This window comes from Phodopus roborovskii, unplaced genomic scaffold, assembly GCF_943737965.1.
Source record: "Phodopus roborovskii unplaced genomic scaffold, PHOROB, whole genome shotgun sequence".
Lineage (NCBI taxonomy): Eukaryota > Metazoa > Chordata > Mammalia > Rodentia > Cricetidae > Phodopus > Phodopus roborovskii.
The window spans coordinates 10916155-10941483 of record NW_026126599.1 but is presented as its reverse complement, the minus strand read 5'-3'; the positions used below and the strand labels follow the sequence as shown (position 1 = coordinate 10941483).

Genomic DNA, 25329 nt, shown 5'->3' with positions numbered 1-25329 from the left:
GCTGGAATTGAAGGTATGTGACACCACTGCCTGGCCAGAGGGCAATCTTTTTAACTACTTCAGAGGGTTGAGGCTATGGCTCAGGTGGTAAAGGTGTTAGACGGTTGCTTGAGTTTCGTTCCCTGGAATCCATGTGCAAAGTTGGAAGTGTTGGCACACACCTGTAATTCCCAGCACTCCTGGGTGAGATGGGGGCGGGAGCAGGAGACTCCCCCAGAAACTTACAAACTGGCTAGTGTGACATACTCAGCATAGCGAGAGACTCAAGACAGACCCCCGATGGGAGATGCCATTCTGTAAATATGTTCCTCTTATTGGTTAACGAATAAAGCACTGTTGGCCAATAGGAAAGCAAGATAGGTGGGACTAGGAGACTAGGAGGAGAGAGGAAGTAGTAGGGAGAGATTCAAGATGGAGGACAGAGAGAGAAGAACGCCGGAGCCTCTCTTCGGTAAGATGAGACCACGCGGAAATACTTAGGTCAATAGAAATGGGTTAATGTTTAAGCAGAGTTAGCCGATAAGAAACTAGTAACTGGCCAACAGCATGATATCAAATACAGCATCTCTGTGTATTATTTGGGGCTGGCAAGGCAGTGGGACCAGGCCGGCAGTAAAAAACCTACTCATAACAGACCCCTGACTCCAAAACAAGATGTAAGGAGAGAGCCAATTTCCAAAAAGTTAGCCTCCAGTATCTACACATGTATTGTGGCATGTACCCCCTTCATAGTAAACAAATGAAATTTAAAATGCTTCAGAGCCTGAGGGATTCAATGCCCTCTGGAGGGTGTATTTTAAATGGGTTCTGAATGGGAGACATGAAAGCAGGGAAGAGCATCACGGGAGTGGGAACATCATGGGAGGTGACTGTAAATGGCGGTATGACAAGAGGCACAGAACAGGACTGGAGCATCATGGGCTCTGAGCACCTGGGTGACAAATGCACTAAGTACAATGTTGCAGGCAGTTGGAGTCAGTGAGATATCCTGCACGGAACTATGGTAAGTAGACAAGCACTCTGGGAACCTGTGAGTGACAGCTGACTGAGTGCCTTCTGTTCTGGGGACACCTCTAAGGATTGGCATATGTTTACTTACCAAGACTCCTGCCAACACTATGTGTTGGATTTCCCCATTTCTTGAATGAGGAAGTAGAGGGCGCTGAGAGATTAGGCCTCTTGCCTGTGAGTAGCAGGGCTGTTTTAACCGTGCTGAACTGAGTCCAGTGCTTAGACATCATGTGTCTAAGGGTACTGTCTCTTCCTCCTCTACTCAAATCATATGAGCCTTTATGAGAGCCTGTTAATCACTGTAGAGAGGCAACATTCTCTGTCCCACCTGCTCTACTTTCTTTGCTTGTGAGGGTATTACCTCCTCTCATTCCACTGTCACTGAACCCTTCAGTTCTCATCTACTTAGCTTTGCCTGTCTCTTTCCAGGCCATAAATGTAATCCTGTCATTCGGCTGCCTCCCTGCCAATGTGTGCTCTCTGTTATTGTCAGGAGAGAATTCAAACAGTGACCAGGCAGTATAGCTCAGTGGAGGTTAACTCTGCCATTTTTTTTTTTAAAGACTGGTTTACATTTATTTTATGACATGGGTATTTTTTGCCTGCATGTATGTATGTATGTAAGTATATGTTCCAGCATCAGTGGAGCCAGAAGAGGGCAATGAATCCCTTGGAACTAGAGTTCAGATGGTTGTGAACCACCATGTAGGTGCTGGGAACTGAACCAGCTCCTTTGTAAGCGGAGTCTGTGTTCTTAAATGCTGGACCAGCACTCCAGCCCTGCTCCCAATTTTAAAAATTAGTTAAAATTTTTAAATGCTTAGGTCTTATATCTTCTTTTGCCCTTCAATATCACTATACATTCTCAGATTGGGAAAACTGTAAGCCAAAGTTCATGTGAGTATGGGTTTTCTTCAACTGCACTCTCTCTCTCTCTCTCTCTCTCTCTCTCTCTCTCTCTCTCTCTCATGCACACACACCCACCACCACCGTATACACTACACATCACACACACACACACACACACACACACACACACACACACACACTTATGCTGCAAACAGATTCTGTGGTAAGACTGGAACCTTTTGAAGGCACCCTGCAGTGGCTTCCAACCACCACAGATGCTGATGGTACTGTCTTCACAGGGGCTTTGCATACACTCCCTGCATGGAATGTGAAGCCCGTGGTCCTCTCCAGACTGTGGGAATTTTCCCACCGCATTCCGTGCGACAGGAAGTTGGCCCCCAAAGTCTAATTCCATAGTCCTTACTCAAGCAAAATTCCTGTCAGTGGGGCTATTTGTGCATAAACACATATTTATGGAAGCAGCTCATTAGAATACCCTTATGAAGACTGTCCATGAGGCCCAATTTAACACTAGTACACTGCAATTTAGTAGAAATCTCAGCACTTTATCACATGGCCTCTATGGCCTCACTTGATAGTTCTCTCTCTCTCTCTCTCTCTCTCTCTCTCTCTCTCTCTCTCTCTCTCTCTCTCTCCTAAAGAGCTGTCAGGACAGACTTTGGCTGGACAGGCAAAGTCCTTAGGTGCTTTCTCTACACACTAGCCTGGCTATACCCAGCATCAACTGGCTGGTGACAGGTGATCAGGTTAGTACTCAAAGTAGCCTAGCTGCTCAGAGTCACAGGCAACATGGATGGGACTTGATAACTATTAGGAGTGAGTGCTGGTCTCAGGGACATCAGTCCCATAAATGTGTGTAAAAGGCCAGGGTTGGGGACTTTTTCTCAGGATGCTGATAGGAATGTGGCCGAAAGTACATGATAATGGTGCCTTTTGTTTCTGCTTCTCCCCCTCTGGCACAGACAAATGTTTGTCAGTTGCCTTCCCAGACTTTGTGTCATCCCTCCAGTGCCACTTAGCAGCTAGTCTGAATTCTGAGGGGTGGTGTATCTTGTCAGGAGTCTGCATTGCATGGTGTCTTGAGCCTTTTCAGTGATGATGGCAGCTCTTTGTGCACCATCTAGGCGCAACTTCACAGGACAGTTACCTGGGACAGGCTTTCTCTGGGTAGGTGAACCTAAGCAAGTGTTTAGCTGTTTTCACAGTAGCTAGGCACCCACATACTGGCCTGGCATGTGGCTCTGTGTGACAGCAAGTGCCAGCCCCTTGGGCAGCAGAGCCATTAGCTCAACTTACAGAGTGTAACAGGTGAGCTCCCAAAAAGGAAATCACAAGAAGTTTTGTCCCCAGAGCCTACCCTGCCCCAGGGATGGGGCGTGGGTGGTGGGGGACTAGAGCAGCTGCCATCAGGAATTGGGAAAACGTCCTTGCAGGAGCCTTCAAGCAGCTGTGTATGGCAGACCCAAGGCTCAGTTTCTTTTTAAAAAATGAAGATAACAGGGTGACTGTGCAAACTGTTAACTATGGTTTGAAACTTTCCTCCCTCTCCTTCCCCTTCTCTCAACCCCTTTGAACTTTTAAATACAGTTTTATGGGCTGGAGGGTTGGCTCAGCAGTTAAGAGCTTTTGCAGAGGACCCAGGTTCAATTCCCAGCACCACAGCTCATAATCGCTGTGATCCAACACCCTCTTTTGGCCTCCTTGGTCACCAGACACACACACACACACAGTACACAAATGTACGTTCAGGTAAAACATATGCACATACACATAATTAGTAAAGTAAAAATAAATAAGCAAAAATTTTATCATGGTCTGGACCTCAAGTGGAAGACTGTTGGTTTGGGTTTGGTTTTGCTTTATTTCACTTCTTTTCAGTCAGGCATACACCATGCATCATAGCTTGCCTTTTCTGCCTAAAACAAACCAGATTTTGACATAATTGCCTGGAATCTTTTTGAGTAACCTGCTTCTCATAAGGCTTTACCCGACCCTGAAGGATAGGTTAGGTGATCTAGAGTCTACTGTTATTTTAATTTGAAGTAACAAAGTAGAAGACATATATTCTTTCTGTGTTTCTACCTCAGGCCCAGAGAAAGTCAATAAAAATTTATACATATGAGGAAAGATTAGACCTCATTCTAATAACCTAAACACAAGTGCCATCATCTGCCTGAAGTTCAACATGGCTTCCCCATGACTACTGGAATAGTACAATTGGCCTGCAGATATTTGCAATGATTTTTGGTGCTTTTCTTTTTTTATTTTAAAAAAGTGTACTATATATTTGTGTGTGTATGTGCACTGGCATTTTGCCTATATGTATGTCTGCCTGAGGGTGTTGGATCCCCTGGAACTGGAGTTACAGTCTTGATCTGCCATGTGGGTGCTGGGAATTGAACCCAGGTCCTCTGGAAGAGCAGTCAGTGCTCTTAACCACTGAGCCATCTCTCCAGCACCTTCTTCGGTGCTTTTTAAGAATCTGTATAGACCAATTTAAATCTTCTCTTCAGGTCTCTGACATGTAGATCTATTATATTTGGATTAAATTTAAGGTACATTTTTTGAGAGTAATTAAAAATAATTACAATTGCTATTTGTAACATTTTTCTCTGTAATGCATTTTTATCACAACAAACAAATCTGTAAACTAAACAGGAATGCTGTGGTTTGGGACACCAGCTGGGTGACTCACAGAAAGCTCAGGGAAAGTATGCAATACTGAAAGTTTTGCTGGTGCAGAGGACCACATTAACCAACACTAATAAGAGTTAATATTTCAGATGCTATCATGACACAGTCCCTTCGTCCTGTAATAGCCAGGGAAAGGCTAGTCAACCACTATTCACACTCCCACTTCATACTGCAGATCTGAAACACTAGGAAGGGTGGAAATTTCCCCCAAGCGATTCAGATTCTGAAACAGAGACTCCCACCTGCCATGTGACAGGAGACACAGCAGAGGAGGGAGCTCAAGCATTTACGATTCTCAGCTCTGCCACTTCCTAGCTTACTGACCCTGTGATGTTATTTGACCTTTCTGTGGATCACTCCAAAATTTAAGCAGGGACTGGGTATGGGGATGGAAAGATGTCTCAGTGGTTAAGAACACTTGCTGCTCTTCTAGAGGACCTGGGTTAGATTCCCAGCACCTATGTTTGACTCACAACCAACTGCAACTCAAGTCCCAGGGTCTCTGATGCCCTCTGCTGGTCTCTGCAAGCATTGTATGCATATGGTGCACATACATACATGTAGACAAAACACCATATACATAATAACAAAATAATTAAATAGATTAGTGCATACTTGCTTAACATAGTATATCACATGTTTGATAAGACAAGGTATAATTGATAGGCCCAGACTTTCCCAGGATCCAATACCAGGTTAGCAAAACTACCATCTATGTCTGGGGTACTCTACATAGATTCAAGTCAGCCTGGTTTTCATGGGAAGAAAAGAGATGGGTATGTTTGAAGTCTAACTATTTTGCTTCAAGAACTATCTGCAAAGGTCTTAACTCACCCTAACTGAACTCTGGTACCATTTTAAAAATTCTCTGCTAAGGTGAGGTTTATCCTATAGTTTGGAGTTGAAAGTTTAAGGGGGGAAAAAGGAGTGTATATTTAGGGCTCCTAGCCTGCCATGCACAACTAGAAACAGGTAATTCATCTGTTTTGAGCATGGCTTGTCACTTGGGACATCTCTGAAGATTGCTAGCATCTATGTGAGAGAAACATGAAGGCCCAGGTTAGTTTAGAATTCAGGAAGTCAGTGGGTCAGACTGTATGTCAAAGAGGGCCTGGGAATGGAGCACTGATCCCGGGGTAGAACACAGAGACACCTGCTGAGTTTGTTTTGAGCTGTTTTTATGTTTAAACTTGGGATCTGATTAGGGGATGCGGTGCCTGCTTCTTACTGTGTAGGTTCTTTCTCAAGCAGATGTGAGTGTCCGCTGCTGTGGCCTGTGTGTGCAACTGACACTATGTCAGTACTGAGACTGTGACCTCTTTGGGTTTTCTCTCAAGCCATGAGCCATCTTTAGCAGATGCTTCTAATGGGAGTCATTCTCCGAGGTGTTGTGTCCTATGTAGTTACGTGAGCCATTAAAGCGCAGTGGTGCCTAAGTCTTTTGTAAGAAAAGTTTTTGTGTGGAACATAGTTATCAACCTCAATGCGAAGAGTTTAAGCTTAGGTTAAGTCTTAGGATACAAATAGGCCAAGTATGTTAATATTAGAAAAGATCTTGAGGGGACTAGAGAGATGCTCAGAGGTTAAGAGCAACGGATGCTCTTCCAGAGGTCATAAGTTCAATACCCAGCAATTACATGGTGGCTCACAACCATCTGTAATGGGATCGGATGTCCTCTTCTGGCCTGCAGGCACACATGCAGATACAGCACTCATATACATAAAATAAAGCTTTTAAAAAAAGAAATGATCTTGATTGCTGAAATTTTTACTGTGGTCTTGACTCTGGAACCCGGGGGTGGGGGGGGGTGGGAAGGTTGACCTCCACATGTGCTAAGGTCCAGTCCAAACCAAACAAAACCTGGAATTATTTAAAGAAGCCACTTTGAGTCCTGAGTCCACTTGTCCTTTTCAGATACAAAAATAACACATTGTTTTATCTCTGAATATAAGACTCCTTTTTCAAAGGAAATAAAATGAGCAGACGGTTTCCTTCCTGGCTGATTCCTGAACCTCTTTAAAATCTGTTAAACATAGCCACAGACACAACCCATGTGCCTAGACTCCTAACCTCAACTGGACAAGATAGGAGTAGACCAGGAAACTGAGTCTGAAGCTTGGGGATGCTTCAGGAACCCTCAATGACATGAGTCATGCGTTCAAGGGCGAGAACCCAATTTCAATTATAGTCAAAGGCAAGAATCCAATTCCAATTATCAGACAATCTGCAGATAACCGTGGACAACTGCTCTGAACAGTATCACATGGTCATGTTAATCCAGGGAACCCGGAGTACTTTGAGACACTGGACCTAACTCATATGTGCAGGCTTCTCTGAGTTCCATGGACTGTCAACTTGCAAACTGCTCTCTGTTTCAAATTCTATCATTATATGGAGCTGACACTGCACCCCCGAAACCTCATCAATGAGAGGCTTTGGAGAGCTGTTGCAGGTGAATGCCTGGGTCACAGATGTTGTAAAGCACAGGCCAAGTGACATGGTCCCTGAAGATTTACACGCGGCACGCACACTCCCCTTGCTGCACATCAGGGTTTCTCCCAAACCACCAGCTATGCAGCCACTGCAGACCGTATCACCCAGAAGAGAGCATGGGGACAGGTACTCAGAAGAAAGTAAATTTTCTTTATGGGCTCTGTCATTGCCCGTGAGTGTCCAGTTACCACTTCCTGCCTCTGGGGGCTCCCTAACTGCTCTGCACACTGGAGGCTGAGGGGTGTTCTGCTTTCCCCTGGCCTGAGGAAGCTGCTGCAGTGGCTGTACCTGATGTCCCTGCCAGAAACAGAGGAGCAGACATTTGAGAAAGAGCCTGTTCAAGAGGGATGCTTGCTCAGTCTCTTTTGATGTGTGGCACAACTGGAAGACTATTTTAAAAGGAAGAAGATTTGGGGGACATAAGAGCATTTCCTCAGGCTGTTTGGGGGAATGCTGCCCTCTTTCTGGAAGAACAGATTTGTGGGAGAATAGTTTCAGCCTTTCTTCCTTCCTGGCTCCTCCCCAGAAGCAGCCACATGCTTTCATATACACCACTGAGCACCACGGAATGGCTACTGAACACATTCTACTGCCAGATCTCAATATGCCATTTATGTTAGTATCGGAAAGGCACCCATGCCCAACACCATGAGGCTGTAAATTTTAGGGTTGGGATGGAAAACTGAAGCCTGGGTTGAAACTGTTTTCCAAATGGAAGTCACATGGCTGCAGTCAGAGTAGGACCTAGCTACTTTATGATTTGCTCTGCAACACTATCTGGGGCCCCGGAAGCACAAAGGGCAGTCTCTGAGGTGGGAGCTATTTTGTATGTGGTGCATCTGAGAGTATTTAGTGTCTTCTCATATTAAGAACCAGCTGAGGAGTGGGGCAGTAGTGGCACACAACTTTAATCCCAGCAATTGGGAGGCAGTGGTGGTGGTGGTGGTGGGGTGTCTTAGTGAGTTCAAGGACAGCCTGGTCTATAAATCAAGTTCCAGGACAGCCAGGACTGTTGCACAGAGAAATCCTGTCTCAAAAACAAAACAAAATACCCCAACACCGAAAAAACCAGCTGAGGAAAAAGTAGTGCCTAATTTCCAGGACTCAGAAAAGAGAGTTGGGGTGGAGATGAACAATTTCAGTGGGTTCCCCCCTCCCACTTCCTTTCTTCCGGACCTTATTTCTCACAGATGTGGACCCCTTGGGGCGCCATGAGTCACATTGCCCGCAGCAGTGTAAGTGGCATCCCAGGCTCCCTTCTTCCGGGTAGTACTTCCCTTGCTGAGAACACTGGATTGGGGCTCAGGAGGACAGCCAACCTCTGCCTCCACACAGAGCCACACAGTGTCAGCAGTGTCCAGAACAGGGAAAGGGGTAGGGAAGGACCCACTGGGCTTCCAGAGAACAGGAAGTGGGAAACAGGTGTCCGGGCTGCCCGCTGTTTACCTTGCACGGTGAGGTAGGCTGAGCTCTCCACGGCCCCCTTCTGGTTGGTGGCCCTGCACCTATAGACACCTTCATCCTCCTCTGTGACTCTTTCGATAAACAGTGTGCTGTTGCCCGGTCCTAAAATAATTCCTGGGGAGCAAGAGATGTTTAGATTAGCAGGTCTGGAGGACAAACACAAACAGCCCACAGGAAGCTCAGTGCCTTCCTATCCTAGGCTCCCAGGAGACTACTTAACCCCAGAGCAGGTCATTTGCTCACTCACGGCTGGGACTAACCAGCATCTGGCCCATGCTTGCCCTGTCGTGCTCCAAGCCTCGCGGCACCCAGCTCACAGCTTGAGGCTTCCCGGCACTCAGAAGGCGCTGTTCTGTCCCCCTCACACAGAGAAAATGGAGACTTCCCAAGAAGCAGCAGCTTAACCCACAGCACATTGTGGAATAGGGTCCTTTGTCATGTGGCCTGTCACATGATACAGTGTGGAGGTAAAGAGCTTGGGCTATGGCTGTGTTTGAATCCACACCTTAGCACTAGAGGCAAATTACTCTATGTTTCATTTTCCCAAGTCTTGATATAAGATGAAAGCAGTTCCCAGTTAATACACGTGTCGTGGTAGTGGGTGCTCAGTAGATGTAAGTACTTAATACTCAGTACTACATAGACTGGGGTGATGGAAGGACTCGCAAGAATTTCCGGATCCCCTGAAAGGCTTCGAGACACAGGTATCTACACCAAGTACTGTCACCAAGTATTTACTTGGTATTAATCTCCCATCAGTCCAAGTCTGGGGAATAGATAGCCAACAAGAATGCAAGTGGGTACCTCAGGAAGGCTGCTGGGGGAGGAGGTGGCCCTTGAGCCACAGCATGAAGGACTGTCAGGAGTGAGGTGTGAAAGGAGGGCATGGGACAAGAGGTAGAAGGGAACAGGCCTGAGGACTTGTCCTGACCACACAGGACAACATAATGATGAGATGATAGGTGATAAGAAGATAGATGTAGATAGAGACTGATCGATTAATGATAGATAATAGACAAATGATAGATACGTAGATGATAATATAGATAGATGATAGATATACATAGATAAATGATAGATACATAGATGATAAAACAGATGAAAGATGATTGCTATATATATGTACATATATAACATATACATATACACATACATATATACATATATACAGGTGATAGAACAGATAAACATCAACCCTCTTACTCCTACACACTGTTTTATTAGTCTTCTCTGTCTCCCCTCCCCATTAAACCCAGGGATTCATACAAACACTCGACTACTGAGCCTTTCCCTGCCCCTTTAATTTTTTCAAAAATATTTTTTTTAAAATAAGGATTTGTTCATTCATATGGAGGTCTCTTTTATGTACCAGACAACTTTTAGATACTGGGGAGACCATGACAGGCAGACAAGTCACATCCTTGCACACAGAGGTGTCACATTCTGGTTTACAGTGAAGTCTACGGAGAAAACAGACTCCTGAGAGGGTCAAGTTAAAGAAGGTGCAGAGTAGGCTATTGTAGGTAGGGAGCTCTTCTCCAAGCTGCTCAGGGGAAGCTCTTCTCCAAGGTGACTTCTGAGCAGGGACCTGCAGGAAGCAAGCAGCCCTATAAAGGGTTGGAAACCAGCATTCTAAGCAAGTGAGTTGCAGATGTATAAGTAGCTCATTCCTGGGCTGGAAGATGGCTCAGTGCTTAGGACACTTCAGTTCCAAGGGAGTCAATGCCTTCTTCTGACCTTTGTGGGCACCAGGTATGCAAGTGGTTCACATGCATCCACGCAGGCAAACACACATAAACATAAAACAGTAAGTCTGAAAAAGAAGAGGAGGAACAAGACCTCTGTGGCTTGTACAGTAAGCAAACAGGAGAGAGAAATGGCCAGGACCCAGGTCCTGCCTCAGTTGTCCCCAGGCATCAAAAGGACTTAGGGTTTGTTGTGTTTTTCCACTGCTCAAAAGCCACTGGAGAGGCCTGGAGAGGTGGTCCGGCAGTTAAGCGCACTTGTTGCCCTTCCAGACAGCCTGGGTTCAGTTCTCAACACCCACATCCGGCAGCTCACAACTGCCTGTAACTCCAGTTCCAGGAGTTCCCATGACCTCCTTTGAAAACACTCAAACATATAAAATGCATGTATATACATACAAAATAATGAATGACTAAATCTACTCCTGTAACCCTCACACGGGAGAGGTAGAGACAGGCGTTGAAGGTTGGCCCCAGCTATACGGTGAGCTTGAGGCAGTCCTGTGCTATATCCCGTTTCAGAAACACAAGCAAGCAGATCCAGAAAAGCACCTTAAGCCAAAACAACCCACAGTAGCCTGGGCTGGGGGTGTAGCATCAGTGCTAGGGCGCTTCCTTTGAATGAGTAAGGTCCTAGGTCCTCTCCCTGGCATCACAAGAGAAAATGAAGCAGACGACATTAGTCATTGGCTGGCATCAGCAGCAGAGTTGTCGTCAGGCATGGGCAGCAGGCAGACATGGAGAATGGGTGGCTGTTGTGGGGGCGTCTCCTACTGAAAGGCTTGAACCAGAGTGCTAATGCCACATGAGGGATTGATGTGGAGATTTTTATTTTTCTTCTAAAGAACAAACCAGCTTGCTTGTGGATTGGGGTATGGCATGTGTGAAAGGACAATGAAAAGATGGCTTTCTAATTCAATTGTGCAGACTACTGGGGTGTGCAGTGTCTGGAAATGGAAAAGATGTAGGAGAGTGGAACGGGGTTGTCGGTCAAGAATGCTGGCGTTTCCCATACACTTTAAGTTCAAGATGGCTACCGCACATCCCAAGGGATGATTCATCTGGACACCAGCAGGGGTTGGGACTTGAAACTGTGTGGGCTTGGTGCTGGGAAACCAGTTGAGTCCAAGGGCTACAGGCAAATGTCATGGGTGCAGACAGTCCACAGGGAGGAGTCAGGTCCACAGCCTGAGCCTTGGGGACTTCAGAACAGGTGAGGGAAGTGGCCAAGTGTGAGTGGGAGGTGACTAGAAAACCAGGAGGCTCCTGGAACCCACAAAGGCATTTTCTCACAGGCAGTACTGAGCTGTGCTCAGAGAGGCTCAGAGGAAGGAAGCCAACCGCCTGCTTTAATGAGGTGTAGGAGAAAGCCTGACCAAGGGCATAGAAAGAGACGGCAGGATGACCAAGTGGAGACAGCCAGGAGTTTCTGGCATGTGCACATGACTGCAGATGTCCAGGGAGGCCACAGGCATCAGATCCTTTGGAGCTGGAGTCACAGGTGTTTCTGAGCTGACTGGTGGGGGTCCTGGGACTCAAACTCGGGTCCTCTGGAAGAGCAGTTCATATTCTTAATTGCTGAGCCATCTGTCCAGCCCAGAAATTCTTTCTTTCTTTTTTTTTTTTTATTTTATATAACCAAGTCCATTTAAATGAAAACAAACATTTATAGACAATATTTGGGAATTTGGGCATCGTTCTTTTCAAACTACTTCCTGCTGCAGAAATTCTTTCTTAAGATGAAAAACTTTCAAGCATTTTTATGTTCTGACAGAGGCAATCTGAGAGAGTGGGGGGGGCAGGGAGGGTATGATGCACAGATTAGAATTTTCCAAGAAGTAAGAGGAATAGAGTTCTACTGCTCAGGTGGCCTGGGAAGGAGCATGACAGTCTGTTTGTTTCTTATATTCTTCCTTCCTTTTTTCTGGAGACAGGGGCTTGCTATGTTGCCAAGGCTGGCCTTGAACTCATGATCCCTCTACCTCCTCCTCCTGACTTCTGGAATTACAACCCCTCATATTTCCCCAATTCACTTCACTCCATCTCAACTTCAGATCATTTTTTTTTGTTGCTGTTGTTTTGCTTATTGTTACACATATACAAAATATATAATTACATATGTATGTGAATGGACATGCAAATACAACCTGCTGAATCTGTACACACACAAATGCACACACACACACACACACACACACACATTTTTAGGGCTGAACAATTGGCGTTGGATAACCAGTTAGGTTGCTCATTCCTAGGAAGACTAATTCTCTCTTTAGCTCTTCATCTAGGGGTGGGGCCCTGTGAGATCTTCCCCAGCCATGCTGGCATGCTAAATGGCAAAGCCATTGTCATATTCCTGATTTATGATTGACATGCCCTGTGTTGTATAAGAAAGCAGGCTGAGCAAGCCAGTAAGCAGCATTCCTCCATGGCCTCTGCTTCAGTTCCTGCTTCCAGATCTTGTCTTTTCTCAGTGATGGATTGTGACCTGTCAGCCAAATAAATCCTTTCCTGCCCAAGTTGGTTTGGTCAGTGTAAGATCACAGCAACAGAGAAGAAACTAGGCCAACTGGTTAGCATTGCTCTGGAAGGGAATGATAAATTGTTTTGCCTTTCTCCACCAATATTGAACATTGCCATGTAAAACCCAACAGAAACAAAAAACGAAAACCCATTCCATTGCTGTGGTGGGTGACATAACTGCTCCTTTGTTTGAATTCTCTGAACATTTCTCTGTGGGCATGTGAGTCATCTGTTTCCCAAGCCCCTGTTCTGAGTGAATGGCAGATCAGGGGGGACTCTGTAGTCAGAACTGGTTCTGATCCTGGCTTGGAGGAGGAGAGGCCTGCGGATATTTGGCTGTGGAAATGACATCATGGAAGTGGCATTTAGGGGGGTTTAGTCTAGCAGAAGGCAGGATGGGCTGGAATGAGGAAGGAGCAGCATGGGGCAGTCCGGTTCTCTACTTGAAATTTAGGCAAGGGATGGTGAGGCCGACATTTGCCCCTGACCCCCATCCCTGCCACAAACACAAGCTGGACAGGGAGGCTGGGAAAGGAAGGGGGAGGGAGAATTGGACATACACACTGGGAAGAAACAACCTGCAGGAATTCGTGCTTTATTGGCTAAAGCAGTGGAAGGAGATGAGCTCAAGTGGATGCCAGTATTTTAAGCCCAAATAAGAGGAAACACGTGTTCTTCCCAGAGTTCTCAAGGACATTGGCTAAGTCCTTGAGTCCCTTTGGCCACATTTTTCTCTCTGTAAAATGAGGGTAACACCGGCTTTGCATTGTAAGCATTCCAGAAGCAGGGACAATAAACGCAAATGAAGTTCTAGCAGAAGGTTTGAGGGGTACGAGTTTGGGGGTGCCTCTCAGTGGTGGAGCACTTAGCCGGCATGACCAAGGCTACTTTGAGTTGTGTCCCCAGCACCGTGGAAGCAGGAGAGGAAGGAGCAAGCAAGACCATTGGAGTGACAGCATTGTTGAAGCTTTGGGGGAAATGTGAGACATGGGGTGTAACTAGCAATCAGAAAAGAGGTTGTGGCTGTGGAGTTTGGAATGAGAGCCCATCTTGTTGCCCACGTCTCTCTACAGTGGTCTGAACCTCTGCTACTTCCCATCCTCAAGTGCCCCCCCTTGTATGCTTTCTTCATAAAAATCTATAAAAACATGTACTGGAAGCCAGGTGTATGCCTTTAATCCCAGCACTTGGGAGGCAGAGGCAGAACAGCCAGAACTACACAGTGAGACCCTTTCTCAAAAAAGCAAACAGAAACCCCCAAACAAACAAACAACAGAAAAGAAAAGGAAAACTATTTACTGGAGTTTCGCTTTTCCCTTATTTGGTTTTCTGTCTCTGGGTTTTCTTTTGGAGAGCGGTGTGCATAGGGTAGGAAGCGAGGTAAGGAGCCGACCTCTACCATACAGACAGGGGGCAGGAACAGGCTCTCATTATGTAGCTGTTGTTACCCTGGAACTCATTCTATGAACCAGGTTAGCCTCAAACTCAAAGAAATCAATATACCTCTGCCTTCTGGGTCTGAGTGCTGGGATTAAAGGTGTGTGGCACCACACTCAGCTCAGTGTCAATTATTCAATAAAATGTTTTTTGTTTTGCTTTTTTTTTTTTTTAAATATAATGTTCTTTTCTGGCTGAATTGTGGTGCCAGTTCTGAGAATGCAAGTTCCTACATATTTGTGCTTCTGTTTCGAGACTCTTTCCTCTTTCATTGGTCTATGCCTGTGTTACATCATTCCAAACACGATGTTTCATAATGTATCTTTAAAATGACCTGTGGTGGCTTCTTTTTACTTCATGTGTATGGGCTGCTGGCTGACATTTGTGTCTGTGTGCCATGTGCATGTAATGCCCCACAGAGGTAATCAGATCCTGTGGAACTGGGGTTACAGATGGTTGTGAGCCACCACGTGGGTTCTGGGACATGGAGTCCTCTGGAAGAGCACTCTGAACTGCTGAGTCATTTCTCAGCCATCTTGTTAATACACCTTGCAGGCTTAAAAGGCCTTATAGCCCCTCTTTTCCTCAAGAGCCTCTTGACTATTCTAGCCGCTTTCTACTTTACTCGCCTGTCAAGTTCTGCAAAAAGTACTGCTAGAACTGCAGTACTGCTAGTACTGCAGAAACATACATTCTGCTCCATAATAATTATTCCTATCCAGAAACCACAACTATTTTGAGTTTCTTTTCTTCTTTCGAATTTGAGTTTCTTTTCTTCCTCCCATTCTTGGGCTTCTTTTATGTCATTGAATGCATTTATTTTCTTTTCAAATAACTTGCTTTTAAAGTTATATTTATTATTTATACAGTAATTTTTATTTATTTATTTTATTTATTTATTTATCTGTGTCCTTTACCTGCATGCATGCTTCATACATTATATGCATGCAGCTAGAGGCTAGAAGAGGGCATCACATCCCCTGCAACTGGAGTTACAGATAATTTTAAGTTTCCATGCCAGTGCTGGGAATTGAGTCCAGGTTCTCTGCCAGTGCTTTTAAGTGCTGAGCCATCTCTCCAGCCCCATGTGCAGTATTTTTGTCTGTTTTGCACATTGGTATTAGTTTGTTTGAGGGAGTCATACTGGTTGAGTTTTCTTTCTCCTTTGAATATGAGTGTTAGAGCCAGCAGGCAACGTCACTTATAAATGGGTTCTGCCCTTTTTGTTGCTAAGATAATTATCTACCAGTGTATGTCTAGCAGGATGGCCCAATTCATTTCCACATGCTTTCTTATTTATTTCCATGGATTCAGACAACCAATAGACTGATTCTTCAATCACTGAACATAACACTAACCCCATTCCTATTCCATCCCTATGCATACTCAGTATTTCTCTTTTCTTTTTTAAAATAGTTTATATATTGCTTTTATTTCATGTGCATTCCTGTTTAGCCTGGATGTGTATCTGTGTGAAGGTGTCAGATCCCCTGAAACTGGAGTTATAGAAGGTTGTGAGCTACCATGTGGGTGCTCGTATTTGAACCCAGGTCTTCTGGAAGATCAGACATATCTCCAGCCCCTTGCTTCTCTTTTCTATTAAATATTTTTTTTTCACACTTATTCATCTGAGGCAGTGGTGTCTTACATGCTGAGGCTAGAGGACAAAATTGCTTCTCTCCTCTACAACATGGGCCCTGGGGATTGAACTCAAGTTGCCAGGCTTGGTGGCAAGTTGCTTTACCTGCTGAGCCATCTTGCCAGCCTAGAAAAAGAAATCCTGTATTGGACATATAGGGAGCAGGGAAGACTTAGTGATGGAGCTACTTACTGAGAAGCTGACTAAATCAGTTGGTATGGGAAATGGTAGGGAACTGTGCCTACGAAGCTCAGAAAGCCTGTCTTCGGTCTAAAAGAGGGAAATGTACTCAATTCACACCCACGGGCACTGGGAATTTAGTTCTAGTACTGTTCTTCTAGGTTTTTAAAGAAAAGACAGGAATCTGAATTTTTAAAGTTCAAACTCATTTTTTTTAACCTTCACCCCACTTTTATTTCGTTTTTGTTTTTTGTTTTGTTTTGTTTTTTTGTGTGTGTGTGTGTGTGTGTGTGTGTGTGTTTTTTTTTTTTTTTTTTTTTTTTTTTTTTTTGAGATAGGGTTTCTGTGTGTAGCCCTGTGTGTAGTCCTGGAACTCACTGTGTAGACCAAGCTGTCCTTGAACTCACAGAGATCCGCCTGCCTCTGACTCCCAAGTCCTGGGATGTAAAGGCATGTGCTACTGCCACCTGGCTCAACTTATCATTTTTTAATGTTGGCTAATACATCCATTCACCATGAGGGCCAATAAAAACAAGTATGCTGAGTAGATCAGACAGACCCTAAAAGGATGCTACTATCCATAAGTAAACTTCAGAGTTTTGTTAGCCAAGGACCTGTGTGAACTGGCCCTGTCTGTCTCCCAACTTTAGGCTCTGGTATATCCCTGCTTAAGGACGTCTGGCCTGGTGTCTTTCATTCTGCAGTTCATGATAAGCCGAGGCAGAGGCAGCTTCACACATGCTGGTCCTTTGACTCATGCTTACTTGTTTTTTGTTTGTTTGTTTTTTATTATTTGGTTCCTGGGCCAGCCACATTGCAAGAGATCTTCCATTGTTCTTGGACCCCTGCTCTGTTGCTGAAGTCACCCCGTGCCTGATCCACTTTGGTGTGTGTCATTTTGCGGTGAGATCACAGACTTTCTTATTTGTCCAGTTCAATATGGAGAACAGTAACCGCACCTTAGCCTTCCTGAGTCCCCAGTGTTTAGCACTGTGCCAAACAACCAGCTGGCCTCTGGAGACTGGAGAATGACAAAATGCGTGAAGACCCTGGGCAGTGGAGTGAAGGTCAGAAGAGGGATTGTTTTGTGGTCTTTGCAAGTCTTCACTTAGGGCTGCCATTAGTGCCAACTCTGTATGTAGTAGTTCAGTATGCATGCATACCCAACTCTCCTCAGAATCAAATTTATGCCTCTCAGCTATATCATCCTAAATTCAAACACATCCAGTTTCCTGGAACATAGACATAATTCAGGGAACTGGGTAGGTGTCGGTAGCCCCAAAGAGACAAAAGAAGCTTCTCTCTAGGTTGTGTTTGAGGGAATCTGTTATAAACCCTGAAGGGTGGGATGAGCCTCAGGGTAAGACCGCAGTGGCCTACCAAGCTGGTTGATGATAGAGGCGATAGACCAGTTTGTGATCAAGTGATCTTCAGGTATGTGTGTGTGTGTTGGGGGGGGGGAGTCCACTTGTGTCTAAACATGCCTAGCTATTTTAGTACTTCCAAGGGACTTTGTAAATGATTTATTTTTCCACTAACGCTTTAAGGTTATGGACAATGACAATGTTATGTGTATGAGAACTATATTTAGTCTCAGAAAGGGTACACAACTCACTAAACCTGTAGAGTTTTTGATTCACATATTTGGTTAAATAAATGCACACCGTGTTCCAGCGTGCTGCTCCTTCCACACAAAGGACTCTGCTTTTCTAACTGGCTTGTCAGTCTGAACAGTGGCTCCTCCCTTGTCACATTACCATCTATACATCTGACCCAGAGGTTATGCAGCCATCGGATTTAGCTAAACAATCTTCATCTTCTTTAAGATTTACTTTTTATTAATTCTCTCTCTCTCTCTCTCTGTTCACTTGAGTGTATGTGTCATGGAGGCTATGGGGGGGAGCAGATCCCTTGGAGCTGGAGTTACAGGCAGCTGTGAGCCACCCCACATGGGTATTGGGAGATGAACCCGTGTACATTATAAGTACATGTGGACACTCCTGGTCAATAAATGCTTATGGTATGTTCACATTTGCCATAGACTGACTGGAAGGATTGGATTCATTACTACCACAGACATAGCTGTCTTCATACAGTGGTTTTTCTAGGCAAATATATAGGCAAATACTATTATGTTGTATAGAGGCTAAAGTTAAGGACTGTTTTTTCAATCAACAGAGGACTAAAAGGTAATTTATGAGAGTACATATCATACTGCAACACATGGCTGCTAAAAAAAAGGAGACAGGACAGTGTGTATTGACATGGATAGACCTCCATGAATCACTTCAAATACCGTATTGCACCCTGAGATTTCACTTTATATACCAACCTTCCTTTATAATGCCATTACCAGGCACTTAGTATAATCCATTGTTTCATTTGGTTTTTCTTTTCTCCTTTTTATTGGTTATTTATTTTCTGGGACAAGGTCTCTCTGTGTATCCCTGGCTGTTCCAGAACTCACTCTATAGACCAGGTTGGCTTAAATTCAGAGATCTGCCTGCCTCTGCTTCCTGAGTGCTGGGATTTAAGGAGTGTGCCACTTATTCATAGCAGCTATCTATCCGTTTTTATACTATATGCTCTGCTTGTTAAATTGATTGTAATTTTTATTTTTATGAAAGTGTGGATTCGGTGTCTTATTGTTTGTGCCTATTGTAATGCACGGCTCTCAGTGAATACTGGTCGGATGAAGGACTGAGACTAAATTCCATTCAGTACGCTTTAAAAACCCCAAGTTCACATGCACATACAAAATGTGAAAAGTGGATCTGGGCATGGCGTAGCATGCCCAGCACACAGGGAGCAGAGGTAGGTGGATCTTTGTGAGTTTGAGGCCAGAGCTCCAGGCCAGCCAGAGTGACATAGGAAGACCTAGCCTCAAAAGAGAAACAAACAAACAAAAAAAAAAACCAAATTAAACAAGAAAGTTGAAAAAATAATATGACAGCAGTCTAGCCAGTACTGTGCGTTCGTTTTCTGTAAGGAGATTTTTCTTTTCAGTGCGGGCAGACACTGTGCCATCCAGCTTTGTATCATATTAATTAGGATGCTTGGTTTTCAAAATTGTTCTTTGAGTTCCTGGTCCATGTTTCTTAAGGGGGGAAAAACAGTGACTTTTGCCTTGGGATGAGGATAAAAGTTTCTGAAATGGCCTTAAGTATACTTCTGCCATTTTGCATTACAAAATTGTGCAAAGCAGTCTTCTCAACTTGGTGGTTGTAAAGTCAAAGTATCCATCAACTCTGAGAAACACTGAAGATGTTTGTGTCCTGTGGAAGCAAAAACTCAGCCAAGACTTCATTCTTCAAGTAAATCACAAATTCTTTTTCTATCACATTAGAATATGTTTGCTTTGTCTTTGATGAATGACAAGATGCTATGCATACCGACACACCTGTTTTAAAATGAATTTCTTTATGATTTATTTTCAGTAAATGCTTGGTCTGTCTGTCTGTCTCTTGCATATACTCACGTTATATGTGACTGTGTAAAATAAAATATAAGAAGCCCTGATATAGAGAGTATTTTCTGTGTTTTCTTTGCTTGTTGGTAATGCCAGCTGAATAGTAAGCTGACCCAGTTGAGTGAGACAAGTTCCTGATTTGATGGAATGGAGGGCACTGAACTTTTTTGATTCAGCTGCTGCATTAGTGACTGAGCCCTGAAAACAGTGTAAGAAATTCACCCAACAGGTTATGAGAGCATCTCTGTTTGCCTCTGGCTTTACCTGGGCGTAGCGGAGACTCCGTTGGCACGACTGGTGTGTATGTACCAAGTTAGGTCTTTGTTAACCTCTTTTAAGTTTGTATTTGGGAGGAGGGGGGATCTCCAGGAAAATTCTGGACATGTGGAATAGAAAACCTCCATGCAAAGACATTGGTACACCTAAAGCCACGATGGGGCTTCCTCTCTAAGCATCATCTTTAGTGTAAGGATCTGGTAGATTGGGGTTGGAGCCCCACCTGCTGAGTGCCCACTTGGTGTCTTTGGATAGGGTTCAGCACTTCTGGGAGAGAGTACCTCCTCACCCCCATGACCCTAGACCTCTTCTGTCCCCATCTCTTCCTTTGTCTTTGCTTGCATCTCTCTCTCTCTCCACAGAGCGTCTCTCAAGCCCGATTGTTCTCTGGATCAGGGCTGCCCACCTCAGCCATGCTCAGGGTGTGAGTCTGAGTGTGGGAGAGTCACAGAGGGAATCCAAAGATCATTTTGGTCCATCATTCACAAGGAAAGGCTTTGAGAGTCAGAGAAGCAGCTAAGTGGGATGAAGCCCCGGATGAAGACCCAGTGCCATACAGACACACATTCAGTCTCTCCCTCTCTCGTTTCCCCTTGTTATTTAGGAAGAAGATGGCAGCATGTCTGTACAATATTGTGACTGTATCTACTGCCCCTGAATTGCATCCTTTGAGATGGTAAAATTCACGGTGTGTATTTGGCCACCATTCCTCTTCTGGAGAAATTGGGCTGATTCTAAGAGCTCAGGCAAAGCAGATGGCTTTACCCTCCCTGCCCTCCCCTGCAGCACTCTCTCTCCATCTCTCCCCGCATCCCTTCACAATCAGAGATGATTTTGATCTGTCACTATGGTGCCCACTGGTGCTGATCTTTCCGGTTATGACGCAGTGTTGACAGGACAGGTTACTCAGTGACCAAGGTTCAAGGATTAATCCCTGCCTTTGGGAGCTTCTCTTCTGCTCCAGCTTTGGCCTGCTAGAGACACAGAGTGCTCTGGATAAAACACTACTGTTTTAACCATCAAGGACTCTAAGCACGCTGGACTGTCACAGACATTTCCTTTCAGTGTTGTTTGGTGGATGGCTGCTCCAGGTAGGCTTTGCTAAAAACTCTTGGTCATCATTACCTTCTGTTCCCTGAGATCTTTGCTACAGAGGAAGCAGCTCCTCCTCAGCATGCTGTTAGTGCTCGGAGACCTTTTGTGCTCTAGTCCTTTTGAGATTCTAAGCTACATAAGTCCACCTCTGCATCAGCTTTGTAAACGGCCTCACTCCTACAAAATGAGCTATTTTGCCTCCCACCCCTGCCCTTTGGTGGTACTTGCTTAGCCAAGTCACTGTCTGAAACACATTCTGACCCTGGTGGAAAGGCTGAGAGGAAAATGGATGGAGCTGAAGAAATGTACTACATGTGAGCTGCCAGTGCCTTGGGCAGGTGGCATTCAGAGCCAGCTTCTCCAAAGTGACTTTGCAACACTGTTTCAATCTGGGTGCAGACTATCATAATTTGTAAGTGCTCAACAGAAGTGAAACTTCCCGGCAGGAGCTGTGAGGTCTGTCTAACTCTAGGGACCAAAGCATGCTCCCAGCAGCCACTGTCATGAGTAATTCATCTTTAACTAATGCTCGATGTCCAGCTCTAGGGTCTGGTCCTTCTGTACCATGCTTTTGTCTTGTCTCAGGTCCTCTGTGTTATACCTGCTTTCACCTGCCTTTGCTTTCCCCGCATCCCTTCAGAGGAGATATATCTGCCCCTTCTCACCTCTTTCAAGGTTCCTCTCATTTCTTCTCTGTATTTACCCAACAGTTAACTGTTGGAGCCTATTGCACACAGAGCCCTAAAGCAGTGATGCTAATGAAGAAGACAGATTCTTATTGTCTAATGTAGTAAAGATTTTAAAAATTAAATTTACTTTTAACCCAGGTATAGAAACATAAAAGGTGCTAAAAAAAGGGGGGGGATATGTGATTTTTTAAATATATATATATATAGATGGGAATTGTGTGATTTTAAAATCAAGTTAAACATATCTGTCGACTCAAATGTTAGACATGTCTTCATGATGAACACTCTTAACCCATATCCTTCTGGCTTCTCAGTGTGTGTGGTCTCATTGCCACTTGCAGTCATCCAAATGTGCCTTGGCACCAGACTTCCTAGCTTTTCCTTTACCTGCATTAACCACCTATTGCCCAGCTCTGGTGTTACATGGATCTGAATCCTGGTATTAAGTTGTGGTGTTTTCTCCTAACTTCATTTTATTAATTCATCCTATCCCACCTTGAGGCCAGCTGATATGGACAGTGGCAAGCCAGACAAGGATGGATGCTAATGTGGACAGTGAGCAAGTGAGTAAGCCAGAGAAGGATGGTTGTTTCATGAAAAAGCCACATCCCATCAGGACACATACACGAGTTCATTACTTGTCTTTTGGTTATATAATGTTTTAAAATGTTAAATTTTGATAGTAGCTTCATTTGTTTAATTTTAATATCCAGAGTTCAGGCCTCAGTGGTGTACTCTTGTCTACCACGCATAAGGCCCTGAATTTGGTCCTCAGCTGGACGGGGCAAGTGGAAGACAAATGTATGGATTCATGGCATGTCTGCATACCTAGCACAGTGCCACATAGAAAGTAGCAGCTTATAAGCATTAATTAAGTAAACAAATGAAGTCTGAGCTGATGTGGCATTAATTCTGACCCCTTTAAATCTTTAAATCAGCTGGGCATGATGGGGCTTGCCTTTAATCCCTGAATAGAGAAGGCAAAGTCAGCCATCTGCCCCTGTTAGTTCAAGGCCAGCCTGGTCTATACAGCAAGTTCCAGGTCACCCAAGAGCTACATAGTGAGACCCTGTCTCAAAATAAAATAAAATAAAGACAAATGAACAATGAAACACCCTTACAGATGACTAGATTTGGCTTCAAGATAATTTCTGTCTTTATATGTGGCAGGCCCAGGTTTTAAAAATGCTTTAAATATGTTTTTAAACCATATTTTAAATACAAGCTGTAGAAACCTTTACATTTGAGAGGAATGCAGAGGTCTTCAATGCTGTTAAATGATTTTTGATGCCAACCTGGCTGTTTAGCACTGATGCTTGTCTGTCGTCTTATGACAGATGTGACACATCTAGTCATACTAGTTGCACATGTCAGAGACAGGCTTAGCTGCCCACGTGACATGACCTGAACCCCATCATTTCTCCCCTCTCCCTACTTCTTCATGCTTGAATCTATAAAATAGGCAGAATAACTTAGTGAACTTCTCCACACTGCCATGAAAGAGACAAATGAATGCTAGTGAAATGCCTAAGGCAGTAGTGTTTGTGAAGCAAAAGCCACCGTGAACCTTCTCACACCAGCGTCCACCTCAGGTAACGGTGAGGAACATTAAGTGAGCTTAACATGGTTCTTGCTGCCTGACTGAATGATCAGTAATTTGCACTTACTGTGGGAAGACCTCATACCTGTCTTTGAAGATTTGAAAAGCAAGTACACAGGAAGCCAGAGAATGGGTGATTGCATGAGGCATGAAAGGAAGCTTCGAAGAAAGGATGTCTCCTAGCCACGAGACATAAAAGAAACACCCTGGTGACAAAGATTCCAGGTGGACAGTAGGTTTGCCAGGCAGGGACGGAAGGAGGCCAGAGGGTAGAGGAGGCAGGCAGAGTGAGGAAGGCGAGCCCCTTGGCAGGTGATGTCCACGGATCAAGCGGAGAGCCCACGGCTGCAGGAGTCAGTGGCATGGCTTGCTGGGGCCTTTTCCTCTTGTTCCATGGCTGCAGCAGAGGTGACCCCCATGCCTGTGTGCATGCTCTCCCAGGCCTGCACACTCCAGATTTCCTTTTGTTCCTGCCGGCTGCCCTTTGGCCCAAGAAGTTACTACCCAGCTTTCTTGCCTTTGCTTTCCTTTGCAAGAATGGCTGTGTCTCACTGCAAGGGGTTTCCTGGGAGGAAATGAGCAGGGAGCAGAAGTTCCAGCTTCCCTAAACTCTTTCAACAAGCATTTGATGGTCACCGGGGCATGAGCTCGCATGCGTACCCAGCTTCCTCTCTCCTATTTTCTTTGGAATGTTGAAGAGTTATCAGTTCTCAAGTAACAATGATAGTGGACCGGATCCTGCTAAGGATCCAGCACCCCCACGACTCTCTGGGTATGCAAGCCCTTTATTGAGCGGCCAGACTTTCTATGAGATTCACATCCTGGGCTGTATGCTCAGGTTTACAAACTTAGTCTGGCCTCACTGGTTTAACATATCATGCAGGGGGTTTCTGCTCCATGGAGCCTTGGCAAGTCAGGGCTGGCTACTGTGGTGAGTGGTCCTTAGTCACAGGTTTGTAATGGAAACAGCCACAGTAGAGTCAGCATGTTTGATGTTACCTGTGTTACATGTTAAACATGAGCGTGAAGGAGACAAGGTGTGTTATCCTGACTTCTGCACCCCAGGTTGCATTTGAAATGTCGTGGGTGTGTGAACTGCCTTCCCAGAAAGTTACAGTAGGAGTAAGTCACTTGTGGGAATCAGTCTTCTCTGTCCACCACATGGGTTCTGGGGATTGAACTCAGGGCATCAGGCTTTGCACCAAGCACCTTTACCCACAGAGCCACATCAGTGGCCCAGCCATCATAGCTTTAAACAGTAAAGCGAGAAGATGGGCATAGACTGGCGAAAGTTAACATGCTAACAGTAGTGTTTTGTTAAGGATCTAGTGTAGCTTCATAGACGACTCACTTAAGGACTTCTTTGGGGGGTGGAGTTAGACTGATGTTTGGGGGGCTTTACTGAGTCTCAGTGCTGTCATTTGGGTTCCGACTCATCAGCCAGTTTCTGCACAAATGTGGAGAGTCAGATGGCTGTGGTGGCCACTGTGACCATGGTGGCTTGGCTAAGTCAAATGATCGAAGCCTCACTGTGTCCTGTGCAGTCTACATTATTCCAGTTCCAGAAGTAAACAGGACCTCAGAGCGCAGGAAGCCGAGGGTAATGCTGGGACTTCAAGCCCTGGTCTGCAAAGTGGACTTACCTAGCACTTATACTCTCTTTCTCCCGTGTGTGGCTTTGAACCCTGAATTCCCTCCCAATACTCCTGCATCTACCTCCCAAGTCTTGGGATCACAGGCATGATCCACCATATTTGAGTTTTAAACTCAAATTCAAGGTTTGACAACTGACACGTGGAATATGTGCTGTGTCCGATTAAGTGAGTTTGGAGAACAAAGGGTTCAAAGTACTTTACCAGGCTTCTGGCGCAAAGGACTCCTTTGGGTCTTTATTATGTTGATATGGATCCTAAATTTACAGAGGAAGAAGTTACACCAGTCTTTTTATGAGCTATGTGTTTGTTTATCCACACACTCACTCATCTTTTTATTCTGGCAGAATACCTCAAGGGATGAATTTTCCACAGACTAGCATTTTGGTAGTGCATCATCTTGAGTTAGTCATTTAATCTCTTTGGGCCAAGTTGTCTATTCTCCATATTGGCCTAAGATTTTGATATTCCAAAATCTCTTCAGTCTCTGA

General features: G+C 44.8%; 1 protein-coding gene across 1 annotated transcript in view; it reads right to left on the bottom strand.

Moving 5' to 3' along the window:
• Positions 1-25329, bottom strand: part of Flt1 (fms related receptor tyrosine kinase 1) — a 158070-nt gene that overhangs the window by 44243 nt on the left and 88498 nt on the right. The window contains exon 15 of the mRNA XM_051205137.1: positions 8516-8647. Coding sequence (XP_051061094.1) covers positions 8516-8647 — 132 coding nt within the window. The remainder of the gene's footprint in view (positions 1-8515; positions 8648-25329) is intronic.